Below are 17817 nucleotides of genomic sequence, written 5' to 3'. Positions count from 1 at the left end.
AGCCAATAATACATGTTATGTCAGTTTTGTTTTTTTTTTAAGTTTTAATAAAAACTAGTTAGACATCTTGGCTGTGCTTTCTTTAACATTTAAGAGGTATTATGATCAGGTGTAAAAAATGAAAATGTAAATTAATTTCATTGACTATTTCACTGTTTTATTCATTCTGCGAACATTTAGTCAGTAGCCTTTCCATGCCAGGCACTGTTCTAAACGCTGGGGATACAATGAGCAAATCAGATTTTTTTAAATTCCTGCCCTCATGGAGCTTACATTTTAGTAGACTTTAAAGTATTAAGTCTGTTGCTTAGTGGAACTTTTACAACTTTGTCTTTTATTGAAAAAACACACTTCAAGTAATTTTATTAACATTAATTTTCTCCTCTTATAGTAACGGGACCTCTCTCAGAACTGCAAATAGCGTATGTTAGCAGAGAAACACTACAGGTAAATTCAATGCTAATTGAAAAGTAATGTTCTTTATTAAACTACATGTTTGATTATTGTGTATAAGCTGTTAAGTAGAATAAGGATTAAATATTCCAATTTGGAAAATTCTTGAATTTGCAAATTATATTTGCAAATAAACTATTTAAAGCTTTAGTATGATAATATACCTCGTAAAATTGGATTTACTTATTTACTTTTATATATCTCTTAGTACCAAAGAAAGTCTTGAAAATTAAACGCTCTTATGGAATTGAAACTCATTTTGATACTAATTGGATATTTATTTTTTAAATGTTATTTCAAACTGAGCAGAGTTTAGTAAAAATTATTTGTCTTAGGAAAATTAGCAGTTTAGAGTGAGCTCTGCCTCTTTCATTTTCTTGATTCTTTTATCTTTTTGGATATTCCAGTAAAATAAAGTGATTGTCCCTAGAGCTTTCTGTGATGAGTAATTAAGTAAGAGAGACTACTACTCAGGTAACCACTTTAAATCCTAGAGTGTTTTTTGTAGTAAAGTCTTATTACTGTTTCTGCCTTTTTTTTTTTTTTTTGAAACTCCAGGGATTATATTATCTTCACAGTAAAGGAAAAATGCACAGAGATATAAAGGTATATATCATATGTTTACTTAATGGCCCTCTTCTTCTTAAAATATTCTGATCAAACTGAGCAAAATTGTCTCAGTTATTCTATTTGATGAATTTGTTATCTTAATATGTTACTATAATAAAGTTGAGTGATACTTGGAAGATTTTCATTATTTTTTCTGTAGCAGCTCTATTGAGATACAGTTTACATACCATCAAATTCACACCTTTTAAAGAGTACAATTGTGGATTCATGTTTTAATAACACATTTTATCTTGTTTGTAGTTATTTATTTATAAAATGTAAATTAGATCCATAACTTCCACTAATTTACGGTCTTTAGTAAGTTTCTGGTTGGCCAAAATGTTTGTTCAGGTTTTCTTCTGTAAGATGTTTAGTAAATTTTGGCAGTCTTAAGGAACTGTCTTTAATTATGTATCAAGATGGATAAATTAAACCTTGACCTTTCCGGCTAGTCTTTAACTGGCAGGGGAGAGCAGGTGTGCCAGACATGCTTGGTAAAACACCCCTATGGTAGGACTCAGGTTATTTCCAAAGATAACTGACATCTCCTTTCTTCTTCCTCATCTACCTTACCTCCTGCTTTTTCATTCCCCCTTTTGTTTCCCGAGGTTTTCTCTAACAGAAAGGTTCTAGCCTTTTGAGGGGGAGGGGTGGATCCTGTATTCTTTGAGTCTCTGATGAAAGCCATGGACTCTCTCCTCAGAAAATGCCCTTATGCACATGCCTTCAAATTGTGCATGAAATTTCAGTGGACTCAGATCACCTGCTGAGATCCTCTGCTTTAAGTATGGTTCATAAGCCAGTTAAAAGACATAAGAGAAGAGCCTTGGATTCAAAGGTAGCAGGGACCCTAAGAAGATAAGTGGATCAAGAGAGATTCTGTCGTTGGCACTTCAGTGATTCGGAAGAAGTGAAAGATCGTTGTTGGAAATGGAGGTTGGAATGCTTTCTAAGCAGAGGGAACAGTGTGGGCCAAGATACAGAGATCAGAATTTTGGGGTCATTTTAGGGATCGTAAAGTCCACATCTTACAGGTTGAAGAGAAGAAAATGTAGGAGAGTGTTAAGGGGTGGGGTTGGCCAGGAGGTTGGTGCTCCATTATGCAAAAGCTTGTGAGCTAGACTCCAGAGTTGGGGCCTATCAGCTAGGTTCCGGCCATTGCCACTGTTTCTCCCCTGTCGAAGCCGCTTATGGAATAGCCTTCTAACTGGTCTTCCTGCTCCCATTCTCGAGTGGTCCTACAAGCAGTTCTCTACCTCACAACCGAAGTGACCTTTTTAACTCAGATCTTGTCACCCTTCTGCTTATAAACTACCACTGGCTTCCCATGATACTCTCTATATATTCAGACTTTTTAACGTGGCCATTAAAGTTATGCATGATCTGGCCCCTGCTTTCCTCTCTGACCTTATTTCACACGTCTCTTTGCTTTATTCGTTCTGTTCTAGCCGCACTAAACTTGCAGTTCCTGGAACATGTCAAGGTCATTCTGGTCCCAGGACTTTCTATTTGCTATTACTGGAATGCTCTAGATTTTAGCATGACTGTTACCCTCTCTTCATCTGAATCTCTGTGTAATTATCACTGCCTTAGCGAGGACTTTTCTTCCAACTTTATCTTCAGAGCACTTACCTGTATCGGTCTTCGAACCATTTGTTGGTTCATTCATTCATTCATTCGTGTGTGTTCATTTTTAGATTTTCTTTCTCTCTTATTTGGATGTAAGCTCCATGAGAGCTGTAACTTTTTTGTTACTATAACCCCAGAGCTTAAAATAGCGTCTGGTTGCTGGTAGTCTCTCAGGGAGAGAGGGATAAATGGGTGTGTAGATGGATGGATGGATGGAAGGAAGGAAGCATCATAACCACAGGTGACATGATATAAACTGTAATTAAAAAATAATAATCTGGAGAGAACAAATCGAAGACGCTGCAAGAGTCTAGATAGCTAGGGCCTAATTCAAGTTGAAATCGCTACTCTAGTGTTTTTTTCCTTTTCCTCATCTCTCCCATTTCTCCTTAGAGCTGCAGTAATATCAGGGGGCACAGATTTTGGTTATTTCTTCCTCTTTGGGGTGGGGAGGGATTTCCTGATATTTTTTTCCCCAAACTTACTCTTATGTAATTGATTGCATCCTGAACCATAGAGGCTGCTTACTTTTGCTTTCTCCTTTAAAAGTTGCCCAAGGAGGAGGGGGGTGCAGCCTATAGAGGCAGTATTTCTATTTAACATGTTAATTGGGCATACTTTAAATCATAAGTATTTCTAGGTCTGAGGCTGCCATTTGTTACTTTAAATGTGTATGTTTAATGTATTATATGTGGGGTCTGATAAAATGTTTCCTACTTTAACTAAAATGTTCTCACTTTGAAGGGAGCTAACATTCTATTAACGGATAATGGTCATGTAAAATTAGGTAAGTAAATTTGAGTTTTATCACTTACACAAATTTATTTCAAAGCATAGTAAGTTTGTTTTACTCTGTAGGACTAGGTTTCCCCTTTCAGCAGTGTCTGTATATTTTTAGGTAGACATTTCATTGCAGGACATAACATATATAATCTCTCTGTATCTGTTTCCTCTTCTCTTAAATGGGAATCATATTTGTCCTTCACATATGACAGATTTGTTATAAATAATGATTGATGATATAATGAATAGTGAAATAATATACCCTGAAATTTCTTTGACCTCTAACCCTAAAGGAATGGGACTCCTAGTAAGAAATCTGTACAAAATATCCCCTGTAACCAAAAACAAGGCAAACAGACAAAATCAAAAAATCAAAATGCCAAAAATCCTACCTACTTACATAAGCTTTTAAAATAAAACTCAGTATTAACTTACATAAGAATGCGATTTAGATGCTAAATGGGCGCTTATTTTGTAACTTTTGGTTGTCACCTTATAATTAAAGCAGTTCAAAACCTAAATTATAACTTAATTTGAAAGTTTAAGATAGAAAACATGTACAACATAGTAACTTTATAAAATTGTGTCTTTTAGGTTTGAAACAATTATTTTGAACTACATGCCACTATAAAATCAAAATTCAAATATTTATTTTCTAAAAATAAGATAAAACTATTTTGATCTATAGCCTATAATAGGACTAAGCAAATTTAAAAGTACAATAATTTGCATAAAAAAATTTCCTAAGTCACCTCTATATATGAGAAAAGCAGCTATCTAACTATTGATGGCTTAGTGAACAGTTTCCATCTGCAATTTAATGTTTTGTGTCAATATTATGTGCCTTAGAGACCTATATATATCTTAGTTTGTAAAGATTTATAAATCATTCATTAAAAAACTAGAATATACAGAATTCAACATACTTAAATAGCAACATAAAAATAAACTGACACAAAGATAAATTTCTTGATAGTGATTGACATTGGTATTAGAATGTATTGCCAAGGTAGGATTTTTAGAAAAAGTCTGTTTCAATGTCATTTCATGGTAGATTTGCCAGTAGAGTTTTTTTTTTTTTTTTTTTTTTTTTTTAATGTCAGCTGTAATGTGTATGGCAGGAAATGAATGGAATTCCTACTTAAGGTCCCTTCCAGCGACTTTCCTTGAATTTCAGGTCCTGGGAATTAGAAATTATAACATTAAGTCTGTCAGGTTAAAATCTCTCAGTTGTTTCTTCATCAAAATTATTGATCTTGACTTTTGTTGTCGTTTGATTCACGTGGGGATGTATGGGAATCCACAAGGCTATCATGCACCATATTTTGTGATATTTTAATGCTCAGTTCAGTTCAGTCGCTCAGTCATGTCTGACTCTTTGCGACCCCATGAATTGCAGCATGCCAGGCCTCCCTGTCCATCACCAACTCCCGGAGTTCACTCAGACTCACGTCCATCGAATCCGTGATGCCATCCAGCCATCTCATCCTCTGTCGTCCCCTTCTCCTCCTGCCCCCAATCCCTCCCAGCATCAAAGTCTTTTCCAATGAGTCAACTCTTCGCATGAGGTGGCCAAAGTACTGGAGTTTCAGCTTTAGCATCATTCCTTCCAAAGAAATCCCAGGACTGATCTCCTTTAGAATGGACTGATAGGATTTTAATGCTAGTCCACTTAAATTAAAGATTTTAGAGTGATGTTTGAGAATGTCTCATTTCTATGAAATTAATTAAAATAATTATTGAAATTTTTTCATTTTACTTTCAATTTTATTTTCTAAATGTTTCTCTCTTTTTTTTTAATAGCTGATTTTGGGGTGTCTGCTCAGATAACAGCTACGATTGCCAAACGGAAGTCTTTCATTGGTACACCATATTGGTAATTTTATTTTGACTGATAATTTAACTTTCTGTTCTTCTATCATTATTGTATGCAGTGTTTATTTAAAAATAGACTGCATGGTCTAAAACAGATTAAGGAGGTCATCAACAGGCCAGGTAATTTAGGCATATACACTGTGGATGAATTACATAATCATTGAATATTCTACCATGTTATTTTTCACTAAGTGGAAAAGGCATTAAAGATTGATGTGGCTTTTAGAAAACCTGATACAAACCTGATAGTTCCAGTTTTGTCCCCCCAAACCCTCAACTCTTGGTCCTACACATATTACGTATATTTTCATAGATCAGCCCGTATTCTGACGCATTTTTCAACATTTTATTATTCACAGTATTCTCTTGCTCAAAAGTTTTTGAACCAACTATTTGGAAGGAACCTAGTCATCAATAAAGTGATAATTGGCTTACATTAAATTTTACTTATTTCTGGGATTCTTGGCTTGCTCATTGGTCTTTTCCTCCACACGCTCTTAGATTTGTCCTTCCTCCTATTTGCCACATCATTTACTGTTATTTGACTTCTGTCCAAATATATCTTCTAGATTTTTCAAAGACGGTATGTTTAAATTTCTCTTTTTGTTACCATTATTTGGGGTTGATTTCCGAGAGGAATAAGAGATTAAAGAGTTATCTGTTACAGCTCTTTTTAGGAACTCTGTCTCCTCAGTTTGATTTTAAACATCTGGAGGAGCTCTCATTCAGTCTCCAGAATCTAACATGATTCTCCTCTGACTCTTCAACTCTCTCTCTCATGTCATGTCTTTCCCACCTAAACTCTAGGGATGTATAATATTTACGGAATCTCTCATTCACTGTCACCAAGGTTGGCAGTCATTTCAGTTAATCAAAAAAAGTCTGTGATTTTGGCAGATCTCAAAATTAATACACTACACATGTACCTTAAACATTTTATTTCAATTTAAGGTGAGTGTACTTTTGGCAGGGGACAGTCTTCTGATATAGGATCAAGGCCTTTTCTTTGTGCAGATAACTAGTTAGATGCATGCAAATGAACCATGTTTTTTAGTTTGTGTTTCTCTAAAGTCTAGTGAGAGCCTAGCCGGTCAGGTTTGTTGAGGTATAAATGAAAGTCTGTGGTTGTGAAAAATGCCACCATAATCACTGTAAAACATAGGTTTCCATCACCCAGGAAAGTTTCCTTTTGTCACCTTTTCATAAATTATTTTTGCCTATCTCTAGCCTCTGGCAGCATCTGATCTGATTTTTGTCTTTATAGTTTTGCCTTTCCCCCCAGTGTCATGCAAATGGAATCATACAGTCTGTAGCCTTCCTAATCTCTTATAGCTGTCCTGTTCTTAACCTGGTTTGCCAGATTTTTTTGGTTTTTCGTCTTTAGAAACTTGTTTTCAAGAATCTTTTCTAAAGCATACATTTTCGTTTTCATGACAACTTATTCTTTTTACCTTCATAATAAATTAGTTTCTGTAATATTTAATTAAATTACATATTCATAGTAACAAATGTAACAAACAGGTTCACAGATGACTCAGTTGGCTGTGGTAAGGATGCAACCTAATTGGCAGGCGTAGAAGTGCACAGGGTGGAATCTGCCACTCATATTTTTGTAGAGGAAGAGGGAGCGTCACCTGTGAGCTCGTTAAGGTGCTGCCTGTGGGCACCTTCATCCTCTATAGGGCATCTCCACAGCTATCAATAAAGTTACAACCGTCATCCTTAAAAATTCACTTTTCTTATGATACTGTGCAGTCATAAGAGCTACTTTAAAGTTAAAAACCATCTTAAGATCAAGGGTTTAGAAAATTAGGAGTTTATTGCTTGTTTGTTAACTGGACTGACTTGCTTGACTTTCCTGAAATAATACTGGGAAAATAAACATTCTTGTAAGGCTGCCTAGTTAAATCATACTTTTTTTTAAAAATCACACTTTTAATATGTAAGAGTTGAAGTGTTTATCTCATGTAGTTATTGTCAGAACTACTGCTTAGGATTTGAAATTTTTTTTATTTGAAAATCAGCGTATTTAATAAAATATAGATTTATAGAGATAGAATAAGGCTACAGTAAAGTTGAAAGAAACAAAAAATTTACTGAATTTAGGTAACTTTCCTCTTAGTAAATACATTTCTTTAAAAAAAGCAGACACTCATTTTTATAACTTTCTACGTACCAAGTTTATACTAAATACTAGTCAAGTACTAAATCAAGATTCTTGGTGCCCTGGTAAATAGTTTTGGTCAAGTGAAAACAGTCAGAGACCAGATGACAGTTATTGATGTAAAAAGGAAGAGCTAAAAATGATAAATTATTTTTTACAGTATGTTATTTCTCTATAGAATTTCGCATATACAGAGGAAAGATTGGGGTTTGGACAAATTTAGTACATATTGCTGTATTACATTTGTAAATTGTTATAAACCTTTATACTAAATAGCTAACTTAGCAAAGTAACAGATGAGAAAGCAGTAGGGGCTTGGGATAGGGAGGGTCTTACGAGATGTTGCGATCTCATCTTATGAGATGTCGCAATCTTGGGAAATACGAGCCACCTTAAGTACTACATACTTATTTTTCAGATGTCAAGGTGTAAGTAGGCCTCAGCTTACACAGTGATGGTTCCATGTGTCTGGTGGGAATAAGAAGATTAAAATACAGTAAACAGTTTTTTTCTTTTCTGGAATATTTCCTTCAGGATGGCTCCAGAAGTCGCAGCTGTTGAGAGGAAAGGAGGGTACAATCAGCTGTGTGATCTCTGGGCGGTGGGGATCACTGCCATAGAACTTGCTGAGCTGCAGCCTCCCATGTTTGATTTACACCCGATGAGGTCAGTGTATCGTACCTGAAGAATGCTGTGCTTAAATTAAGGTCCCATCCCCCTCCCAGTGCTGTTTCTCATGTCATGACCAAAGAGCATTCTTAGTTTTGCTTCACCTTATTTGGGAATAGTAATAGTAGAATTAATGTTTTATACTAAAGTATGCAGTCTTAAAATGCTGTGTAATGATTGTTGATTTTTCAGAGCATTATTTCTAATGACAAAAAGCAATTTTCAGCCTCCTAAACTAAAGGATAAGATGAAGTGGTAAGTATTTTTGTGCTATTTACTTTTTACAGTCATGAGCAAAAAACAGAATTGAAATTTTAAAATCTGATTTTCAAAATTTCTTAGGTCAAATAGTTTTCATCATTTTGTGAAAATGGCACTTACCAAAAATCCAAAGAAAAGACCTACTGCTGAAAAGTTACTGCAGGTATTATTTTTGCCCTGAAAAATGTCTTTTTTTCAAAAGGTAAGATGTCACTTAATCAAGACTTCTAATAAGTACTATGTTGTTTTATTTTTACAGCACCCATTTGTCACACAGCCTTTGACACGGTCTTTGGCAATTGAACTGTTGGATAAAGTGAATAATCCAGATCATTCCACTTACCATGATTTTGATGATGATGATCCTGAGGTAGGAACGGTTTTTACTGTTTTTACGAAGTGGTATATGTAATGTATGTGTATATAAGTATATACATCTCGGAATCAGTTTGCTTAAGGTCTGGGTCTAATTTAAATAAACTCTTGAGGGAAGAAATACCCCTTGATTTTGCCTATCCTAGAGAAGTCATGAGCTGAGTTTTTTCTGTTGACTACTTTAGAAGACTATTTTCTGAAAAGATTAAAGGTAAAGGGTGCATTGCAGGCAGGGAAGTCCAATAGTAAAGGCAGGATCATCTAATCCACTTCTTGAAATTACTCTAGTTATTTTAAAGTAGTCATTTTAGATGAAGTTGCCAAATAAATAACCCATTGTAAAAGAGAACACAAATGGGAACCACCTATATAAGATGTTAGAATATACACAAAATTTCTGTTCTGTTTTCTTCTCAAAAAGAATCCATGTACAGTACTTCATGAGTTATTAGTGGTTAGTGGAAAGTATAGGGTTGACTTTGTTGGTGACTAATACCCTAATTGTCTGCTATGTGTATCCAGTGTAATCAGAGAATTAATCAACCCTAGTGTGATGGGAGAATAGATATAAAAGGAAGCTTTCGCTTTGGTTTGCATATTTAACATTCCTAACTCAGCTAATAATTGTGACACCAAAGATCAACTCATATATGTTACATGTCAGGATTCTGTTACTGAATATGAGGCTGAGGTGGATAGTCTTGAACTTGACTGGCTTTTAGAAGGTACTTAAAATGGTGTAAATTTCAGTGATGATAGTGAAGAAACTATGGCTCTTGGTGGTCAGAAAGATGGTCTCAGCTTATCTTAGGTCAGAGAACCTTTCTATCAATTCACCACTGTTCTAACTTATATTTATACAACTGTAGATAAGCCACTGTCCTTTTGTTTAAAGGTCTGGAAAGGCATTTGGAAATTTTAAAAACTTAAAAATTATTAAATATTGACTTTATACTAGGGAGAAATTGGGTTTTGGTCTTTCGCTTTATAAATTCTTCTTTAATTTAATATATAGGTGTTGCCTTGATTTGGATGGTAGTAAAGGACTGTAAAAATGATCAAGTGAGCTGAAATCCTGCAAAGCAATCTAAATTGTCCATAAGGACAATTATAATTGTTTTGTGATCTTAAAAAATTTTTGTCAGAAGATTAAAATCTCTCTTATTGTCAGTTTTAAATGTATAGAGAAGTGAAAAACAGTAAAACTAATATTTAGTACACTGTGATATATTAGAACCTATGAGAATTGTTTCCTTTCTTTGTTTAAATAACAAAACCACTTTGGTGGATTATTTCACTATCAAGTAGTCTGTTTATTGAGTAGACTGCACAGTGTCTGCCTTCTCCTTGCCATTTAACTTCATGACACAGAGCAGGTATTTTTATGCTTTGGTGAATGTCATTTTCCTACGTTCAGAGCGCCTCTAGCATTTTATCCTTTGAACTTTCAGGGTATGAAATGATCTCACTGTTCCTGTGATGTGAAGTTTTTTGCTAGTGCCCCTTCTTCTAGGGTGTCTTCATCCTTTTTACCAGAACTTCTTTCTTCGCTTGTGTCAGGTCCATCCTCACCAAGTTACACGTTACCATCCTCACCAAGTTACCATGGCTGTCTGTCTGCAGTCTCCTGAACAGCAGCAGTGTCAGCATTCTCACTGTCGTCTGTTTTATCTCGTAATTTCATTTCCAGCATTAATCCAGAGTGGTCACTTTCTATTTCTGTTGTTATAAATAGACTATAAATCGTCTTGCCTGGTGGCTCAGCCAGTAAGTAGTCTGCTTGCAATGCGTGAGGCCCAGGTTCAGTCTCTGAGTCAGGAGGAGCGATCCCCTGGAGAAGGGAATGGCAACCCACTCGAGTATTCTTGCCTGGAGAATCCCATGTATAGAGACCCTGGTGGGCTACAGTCCATGGAGTCACAAAGAGTTGGACACGACTGTGACTAACACGCACACACAAGTCTATAGTCATCTGTGGACTGAAGAGTTCACAGTGAAGTTTCTATCTTATGCAATTACAGTCAATATACTGAATGTTGGAGAAGGCAGTGGCACCCCACTCCAGGCCTCTTGCCTGGAGAATCCCAGGGACTGGGGAGCCTGGTGGGCTGCAGTCCATGGGACACTGAGAGTTGAACACGACTGAGCGACTTCACTTTCACTTTTCACTTTCATGCACTGGAGAAGGAAATGGCAACCCACTCCAGTGTTCTTGCCTGGAGACTCCCAGGGACGGGGGAGCCTGGTGGGCTGCCGTCTATGGTGTCGCACAGAGTCAGACACGACTGAAGCGACTTAGCAGACTTAGCAGCATACTGAATGTTGATAAGATACTAATATACTGAATAACATATAATTAATAATTCATAATATACAATTGATATATTGGTGACTAAAGTTTGAACCATGTTATAGAGGACTAGTATAATTTAACTATATTCTAGTAACTGAAATTCATGCGTATCAAGATTCAGGACATGGACCGCCTGTACTCTTTCAGCACATTAGATGCTGCGCTGTTGTCTCTCACTTCATCCTATTTATTTGTGCTGGATTATAAAGTCCTTTAAAATGTGTTTAAAGAGGAGAAATAATAAACCAAATGTAGAAGCAAGCTGTAGAATAAAGACTCTTCTGAAATTTTCTCATATGGCAGAGAAAGAAATTTTCTCCTTATCAAGACTGTGTTATTGGTATTATAATCATAGGTTAAGGATGGGGGTAGCTTTTCTTTTGACCACAGTTTAAGATCTTTTTATTTTTGTTTTTGATCATACTTTCCCCAGAGAAATTTATAATTTATACATATATACTACAGTATATGTTATGCATAAAAGGTAATATCAAACAGTCTGATTATAATGATTTGTAATTGCTAAGTATTTGAATGTGCTTAGTATTTCAGCAGTTGCTGATACTATATATATATATTGTGGAAACTGAGTTCTCTTGAAAATATTTAGCACGTGTACTAGTTCTACTTTAGTCTTTAGTTTTCCTTTAATTTATTATACATTATTCATAGTGGAAGAAAGTCCACTTTTCCTTTAGGGTTTCCGTGTAATTTCTATTTTAGAAGTACTGCATGTTGAAGTAATTGTGATTCTGGTTTTTACTTGATAGTATTTTCTTCCATATGTTAACCCATTTACCAGGCACAACATTGTAAGATTTAATAACTTTATACCTTTGAAGCTGGGAAAGTAAAATGATTCTCATAGAAAAAAAGGGCAGCTTTCATCCATGTTCACTGGTAACAGCAATATGTATTACTAATCTAACGTGATACCTATTTTTGCTTGTTTTTGTTCCAAATACTGTTATCAAAAGTCCAGGGTTTTTCTCATTCTGTAGCTAACTAGCTGAATGTCCTCATCTATAAAATGAAGATAAAGATTTGTTTCACAAGTTTGAGAACAGAATGGGCTGAGGTATATGAAAGCACTTTGTAAACTACAACTCACTGTGTATGTTTGAAGTTTAAATACTTACTTTTTAAAGTTATTTTTGCTTCTGTTTTATTACCCACTGGTGTTTTAATATTTGGGTCTCTCAGATTCATGTATCTTTATTTCCTGAGAGATGTCTACACTGAGAATAGTTAACTTGGGTCCTGTTCTTGATTTGCCTTATAGAGTCTTAAGAATTCGAGCTCAAGTGTTTACATTTTCCAAAAAGATAGATGTAAGAGTGTATCTTCTTCACAGCTAATAACTTCAAAGATAATGTTTCACACACAGGGAGAAAAAGCTACTTGGTACGTGAAGTAGATGCTGGCATAGGGTATATAGAGTGAAATTACAGAAGCCTTTCAAATAGAGACATTTTAGTCCATAAAGATTGGAGAATGTCCATGTGTTAGTATTAACAGCAAGAAGAACTCACCCCCACTTCCGCTTCCCCCAGGATACCTCTTTCTGAATATGTCAGTACACATAGAGAGATCTTAATAAAGTAAAAGGAAAGAAAATAAAGTGCTGCTTCCACAAGAAAAAAACATTAAGATTAAGGTGGGGGAGATGTTGTGTTTAATAGGTAAGAAGACCATAAATCATTAATGCCTTTAGCATTATTTCATTTCATTTATTTTATCCTTGATATAAGAAGTTGAGGCAGATTTTTTTTTTAATTACAGTTTTCTCCTCTGAAACAGAGAAAGCTTACTGCAGCTTTTCAACACCTATTGTGTTGTCAAAATATTCATTTTTGAATATTTACTTATGTTCAACTTATAAGAACACTCCTATATTCACTTATAAGAATATGCCTGCAGTGAGTGAGACCTGAGTTCAATCCCTGGGTTGGGAAGATCACCTGGAGAAGAGGATGGCTATCCACTCCAGTTTTCTTGCCTATAGAATCCCATGGACAGAGGAGCCTGACAGGCTACAGTCCATGGGACCACAAAGAGTTGCATACAGCTGAGCAACTAACAGTTTCATAAGAAAACTTATTGGGAACCTGCTGTGGATAATGTTTATCCCTAATCTTAAGCTCCCAATTTGAAGAGAAAAGAGTTTTCAGTTTGTGGTTGCCATTTTAAAATACTAATAATAAAGTTGTATTTTGTTCCCATTTTTATGTAAAGTGAGAGCTTTCTTTCATATGTGAGTAATTCTGTGGACAAGACAGTGACTTGTCCTTGACTTTGTTCTTTCCTAGCCTCTTGTTGCTGTCCCACATAGGATTCACTCAACGAGTAGAAATGTGAGAGAGGAAAAAACACGCTCAGAGATAAACTGTAAGTATACATTGTATAGAGTTTGTAATTTAACAATGAAAAATAAGAGTTCAAGTTGTAATTTAGTTGCCATTATTTTTGCTCCATTTTCTTCCAAATAGTTTTTATGTCTTAGATGCTTTGAAAGGTAGAGTTTAATTAAGGCAGTAAGAATTTTGTTTTCTTGCTCCTGAGAGCTTTCTGGCAGTGGCTGGGGATGTGTATTTATGTTGTTATTGTTTGGGAAGAGGAATAAAATTCCTGGAGTAGGCAGGATAGAAGGAATCAAGGCAGTGCTACCTAAACTTGCTTGTTAGTAGCACTTGCCTAGAGAGCTTGCTAAAATGCCCTTTCTGATTCAGTAGTTGTGAGGTGAAATCTGAAGTTCTCTGCTTCTGACAAGCTCCCAGGTTACATAGAAGCTGATGGCCCAGAAGAGGAGAGGACTGGATACTTAAAAGCTAAGTAAGGCAAGTAGGGACAGACACTATCACTATTTAATAACAAATAAAAAAGAAATGCAAAGATGAATAGATCTGCCTGTGGGGTGGAGTCATACAACTGATTAATAACAAGCCCAAGATCTCTCGGCTTCCGGGCCAGAGGTCTTTGGCTCCACAGAAACCACCTCGGCACACCTGTGTGACCTTCTCCCTGGAAGTCCTTTGTGAACCTTCCTTTGGAATGGTGGCTGGATCTTACACTGTGTATTAAGTTCTTGGCAGATTTTGGTGCTGGTGCTACCTAGAAATGCTCATATAAGATGGAAATTCTTGAAAGATAAGCACAATCTACTTGGCAAAAAGCCCAGGACTGGGATTTATACTTTGCCTATAGGCAGTTTTGTGACCATGTTAAATTACCTTTATAGCTCCCACTAAAGCCACGTGGTTTAAATTTGCTAATTTCTCCTCAAAAGTGTTTTTTTAAAAATGACAAACTTAGCATGCAGGTATTCCCCATTTGAAAAAAAAGCCTATTATTTTATTTTATTTATTATTATTATTTTACTTTGGCTCTGCTGGGTCTCTGTTGTGGCATGCGGGCTTAGTTGACCCACAGCATGTGGGATCTTCCCGGACCAGGGATGGAACCCACGTCCCCTTCATTGCAAAGTGGATTCTCAACCACTGGACCACCAGGAAAGTCCCCCATTATTTTTTAAACTTTAAAAAATTCATTTATTTTATTTTTGACTGTGCTGGGTCTTTGTTGCTATGTGTGGGGTTTCTCTGGTTGGTGGCAAGTGGGGGCTACTCCAGTTGTAGTACATGGGCATCTCGTTGCGGTACCTTCTCTTGTTGCAGAGCATGGGTTCTAGGGCATGAGGGCTCAGTAGTTGTGGTGCAAGGACTTAGTAGCTCGGTGGCATGTGGAATCTTTCCAGGCCAGGGGTCGAACGCATATCTTCTGTATGACAGGTGGATTCTTAACTATTGGACCACCAGAGAAGTCCTCCATTATTTTTTAATATGTGAAAGTAGTTACAATATGTCTTTGTCATTTCTTTAATAATACAAAAAGTGATTAGAGATGCCTTTGTAGTTGATTCAGAAAACCTTATGTGTTCAGTACTATTGAAAATCTGAAGTATTTTCTATTATGTTATCGAGTTATATTCTTAAGTTGTATTGTCAGGCCCTTTATTGCAAAGTACAGTTAACTCTGGGTCCTTCTTTAGTAGTTTGCATCAGTGATTATCAGCTCCTAACTACATATGCATATATATTCTATTTAGCTAAATACTGTTATGCTAGTTTTTTTGAGATTCTGATATGCCCCGTTTTTGGTGGGAGCAGGTGATATGTGATGGACATTTTCTCCCCATTTACCAGTAAGAAAGGTGTCATGTCCCTCTAGTATGTTGAGGTAGCAACAGGATTAAAATCACCACTTCTTTCAACTTGTGGGTTTGATATTTGAGCCTTTAAAATCTTATACAATGTTCTAATACATGCTTTCTTAGGATGTTTTATGATTTTATATGAGATGTTATAAAGCATAGGCAGTCATGCTATTGACGATAAAGACAGGCTTTGAAAAATAACTTATTTTAGTAGTCGTATATCTTTGTTCCTTTAATACTGTTTTCTGTTTACAATTACATGATGTCTCTTCATGTAACTGAGGTTTTCTGTTTATTAAGCTAAATGGTGTTAAGGCAGTATATGTAAGAACTGACTCACTTTCAGAAAAGTTATTACTTTTTCCCTTTTAGAAAGTCTTCTCTGCCTTCAGTTAAATATGGTAAGCAAAGACTTGCTTTGAGAAGAAGAATTCTGGGCCTCTTCTTGTCTGCCATAGCAGGATCAGTTTTGACCCTAGTAGTAGTGATGGGTCAGCAAATGATCGTGTCAGAGCTGTTTCAAAGAACTAAGAGGGAGTTTTCATCCGGATGCTGCTGCTTAGTCAGTGCAGTTGTGTCCAACTCTGTGTGACCCTATGGATTGCAGTCCACCAGGCTCCTCTGTCCACGGGATTCTCTAAGCAAGAGTACTAGAGTGGATTACCATGTTCTCTTCCAGGGACCTTCCCAACCCAGGGATTGAACCCAGATCGCCTGTGTCACACGCAGATTCTTTACCACTGAGCCACTAGGGAGGCCCTTTCATCTGGATAGTAAAACATAAATTTATGGTTTGTAACTTGACATATGTTTAAGGAGATAGTAGCAGAAACAGAGATAAAGACCAATAGATGGTTACAGATAAGTAGGAATTTTCAGCATTATTAAGAACATTATAAATAGCACTGCAGCCTGGGGTGATTGTCCAGCAGTTATTTGAACAGAAGCTGGAAGGTCCTGTGGCAGAAACTGTCATAATTTTAGGGAAGTTGGAGAGAACAGAAGAGTGATACCAATGTAAGGTGTGAAGAATGAATCTCCAGAGGAACTTTGGGACTCTTTCTGGGAATGCATTCCCACAGAGTATAAGGGTGTTGAATACCTGTGACAGCTGGGGTTCTGTCCTTGTTATGAAAGTTAGTCTTAAGACAGCATCACTTAAATCCATGCACCTTATCTTTGACAAAGGAGGCAAGAATATGCAATGGAGAAAAGACTATCTCTTTAACAACTGGTGCTGGGAAAACTGGTCAACCACTTGTAAAAGAATGAAACTAGAACACTTTCTAACATCATACACAAAAATAAACTCAAAATGGATTAAAGATCTAAATGTAAGACCAGAAACTATAAAACTCCTAGAGGAAAATATCGGCAAAACACTCTCTGACATAAATCACAACAGGATCCTCTATGACCCACCTCCCAGAGTAATGGAAATAAAAGCAAAAATAAACAAGTGGGACCTAATTAAACTTAAAAGCTTTTGCACAATGAAGGAGACTATAAGCAAGGTGAAAAGACAGCCTTCAGAATGGGAGAAAATAATAGCAAATAAAGCAACTGACCAAGAATTAATCTCAAAAATATAAAAGCAACTCCTGCAGCTCAATTCCAGAATAATAAATGACCCAATCAAAAAATGGGCCAAAGAACCAAACAGACATTTCTCCAAAGAAGACATACAGATGGCTAACAAACACATGAAAAGATGCTCAACATCACTCATTATCAGAGAAATGCAAATCAAAACCACAGTGAGGTACCATCTCACGCCGGTCAGAATGGGTGCTATCAAGTTTACAAGCAATAAATGCTGGAGAGGGTGCGGAGAAAAGGGAACCCTCTTACGCTGTTGGTGGGAATGCAAACTAGTACAGCCACTATGGAGAACAGTGTGGAGATTCCTTAAAAAACTGGAAATAGAACTGCCATATGACCCAGCAATCCCACTGCTGGGCATACACACCGAGGAAACCAGAACTGAAAGAGACACGTGTACCCCAGTGTTCACTGCAGCACTGTTTATAACAGCCAGGACATGGAAGCAACCTAGATGTCCATCAGCAGACGAATAGATAAGAAAGCTGTGGTATATATACACAATGGAATGTTCCTCAGCTATTAAAAAGAAGGCATTTGAGTCAGTTCTAATGAGGTGGATGAAACTGGAGCCTATTATACAGAGTAAAGTAAGTCAGAAAACACCAATACAGTATATTAATGCATATGTATGGAATTTAGAAAGATGGTAACGATGACCCTATATGCAAGACGGCAAAAGAGACACAGATGTAAAGAACAGCCTTTTGGACTCTGAGAGAAGGTGAGGGTGGGATGATTTGAGAGAATAGCATTGAAACGTGTATTATCATATGTGCAACAGATCACCAGTCCAGGTTCGATGCATGAGACAGGGTGCTCAGGGCTGGT

At 36.4% G+C, this 17817-nt stretch overlaps 1 protein-coding gene across 5 annotated transcripts in view; it reads left to right on the top strand.

The window, feature by feature from the left end:
* MAP4K3 (mitogen-activated protein kinase kinase kinase kinase 3) overlaps positions 1 to 17817 on the top strand; it is a 184293-nt gene that overhangs the window by 108580 nt on the left and 57896 nt on the right. For 4 of the 5 annotated variants that reach the window (XM_040224684.1, XM_040224687.1, XM_040224685.1 and 1 more), the window contains exons 5-13: positions 392 to 447; positions 1012 to 1059; positions 3436 to 3478; positions 5278 to 5350; positions 8048 to 8179; positions 8375 to 8437; positions 8525 to 8606; positions 8703 to 8813; positions 13481 to 13559. In XM_040224684.1, coding sequence (XP_040080618.1) covers positions 392 to 447; positions 1012 to 1059; positions 3436 to 3478; positions 5278 to 5350; positions 8048 to 8179; positions 8375 to 8437; positions 8525 to 8606; positions 8703 to 8813; positions 13481 to 13559 — 687 coding nt within the window. Of the gene's footprint in view, positions 1 to 391; positions 448 to 1011; positions 1060 to 3435; positions 3479 to 5277; positions 5351 to 8047; positions 8180 to 8374; positions 8438 to 8524; positions 8607 to 8702; positions 8814 to 13480; positions 13560 to 17817 lie in introns of those variants that run through there. The other variant, XM_040224688.1, reaches the window with a different exon arrangement.

The sequence above is a fragment of the Oryx dammah genome, unplaced genomic scaffold (genome assembly GCF_014754425.2).
Source record: "Oryx dammah isolate SB20612 unplaced genomic scaffold, SCBI_Odam_1.1 HiC_scaffold_25, whole genome shotgun sequence".
Lineage (NCBI taxonomy): Eukaryota > Metazoa > Chordata > Mammalia > Artiodactyla > Bovidae > Oryx > Oryx dammah.
Note: the sequence above shows the minus strand (reverse complement) of the source record. Positions and strands in the feature narration are given on the sequence as shown.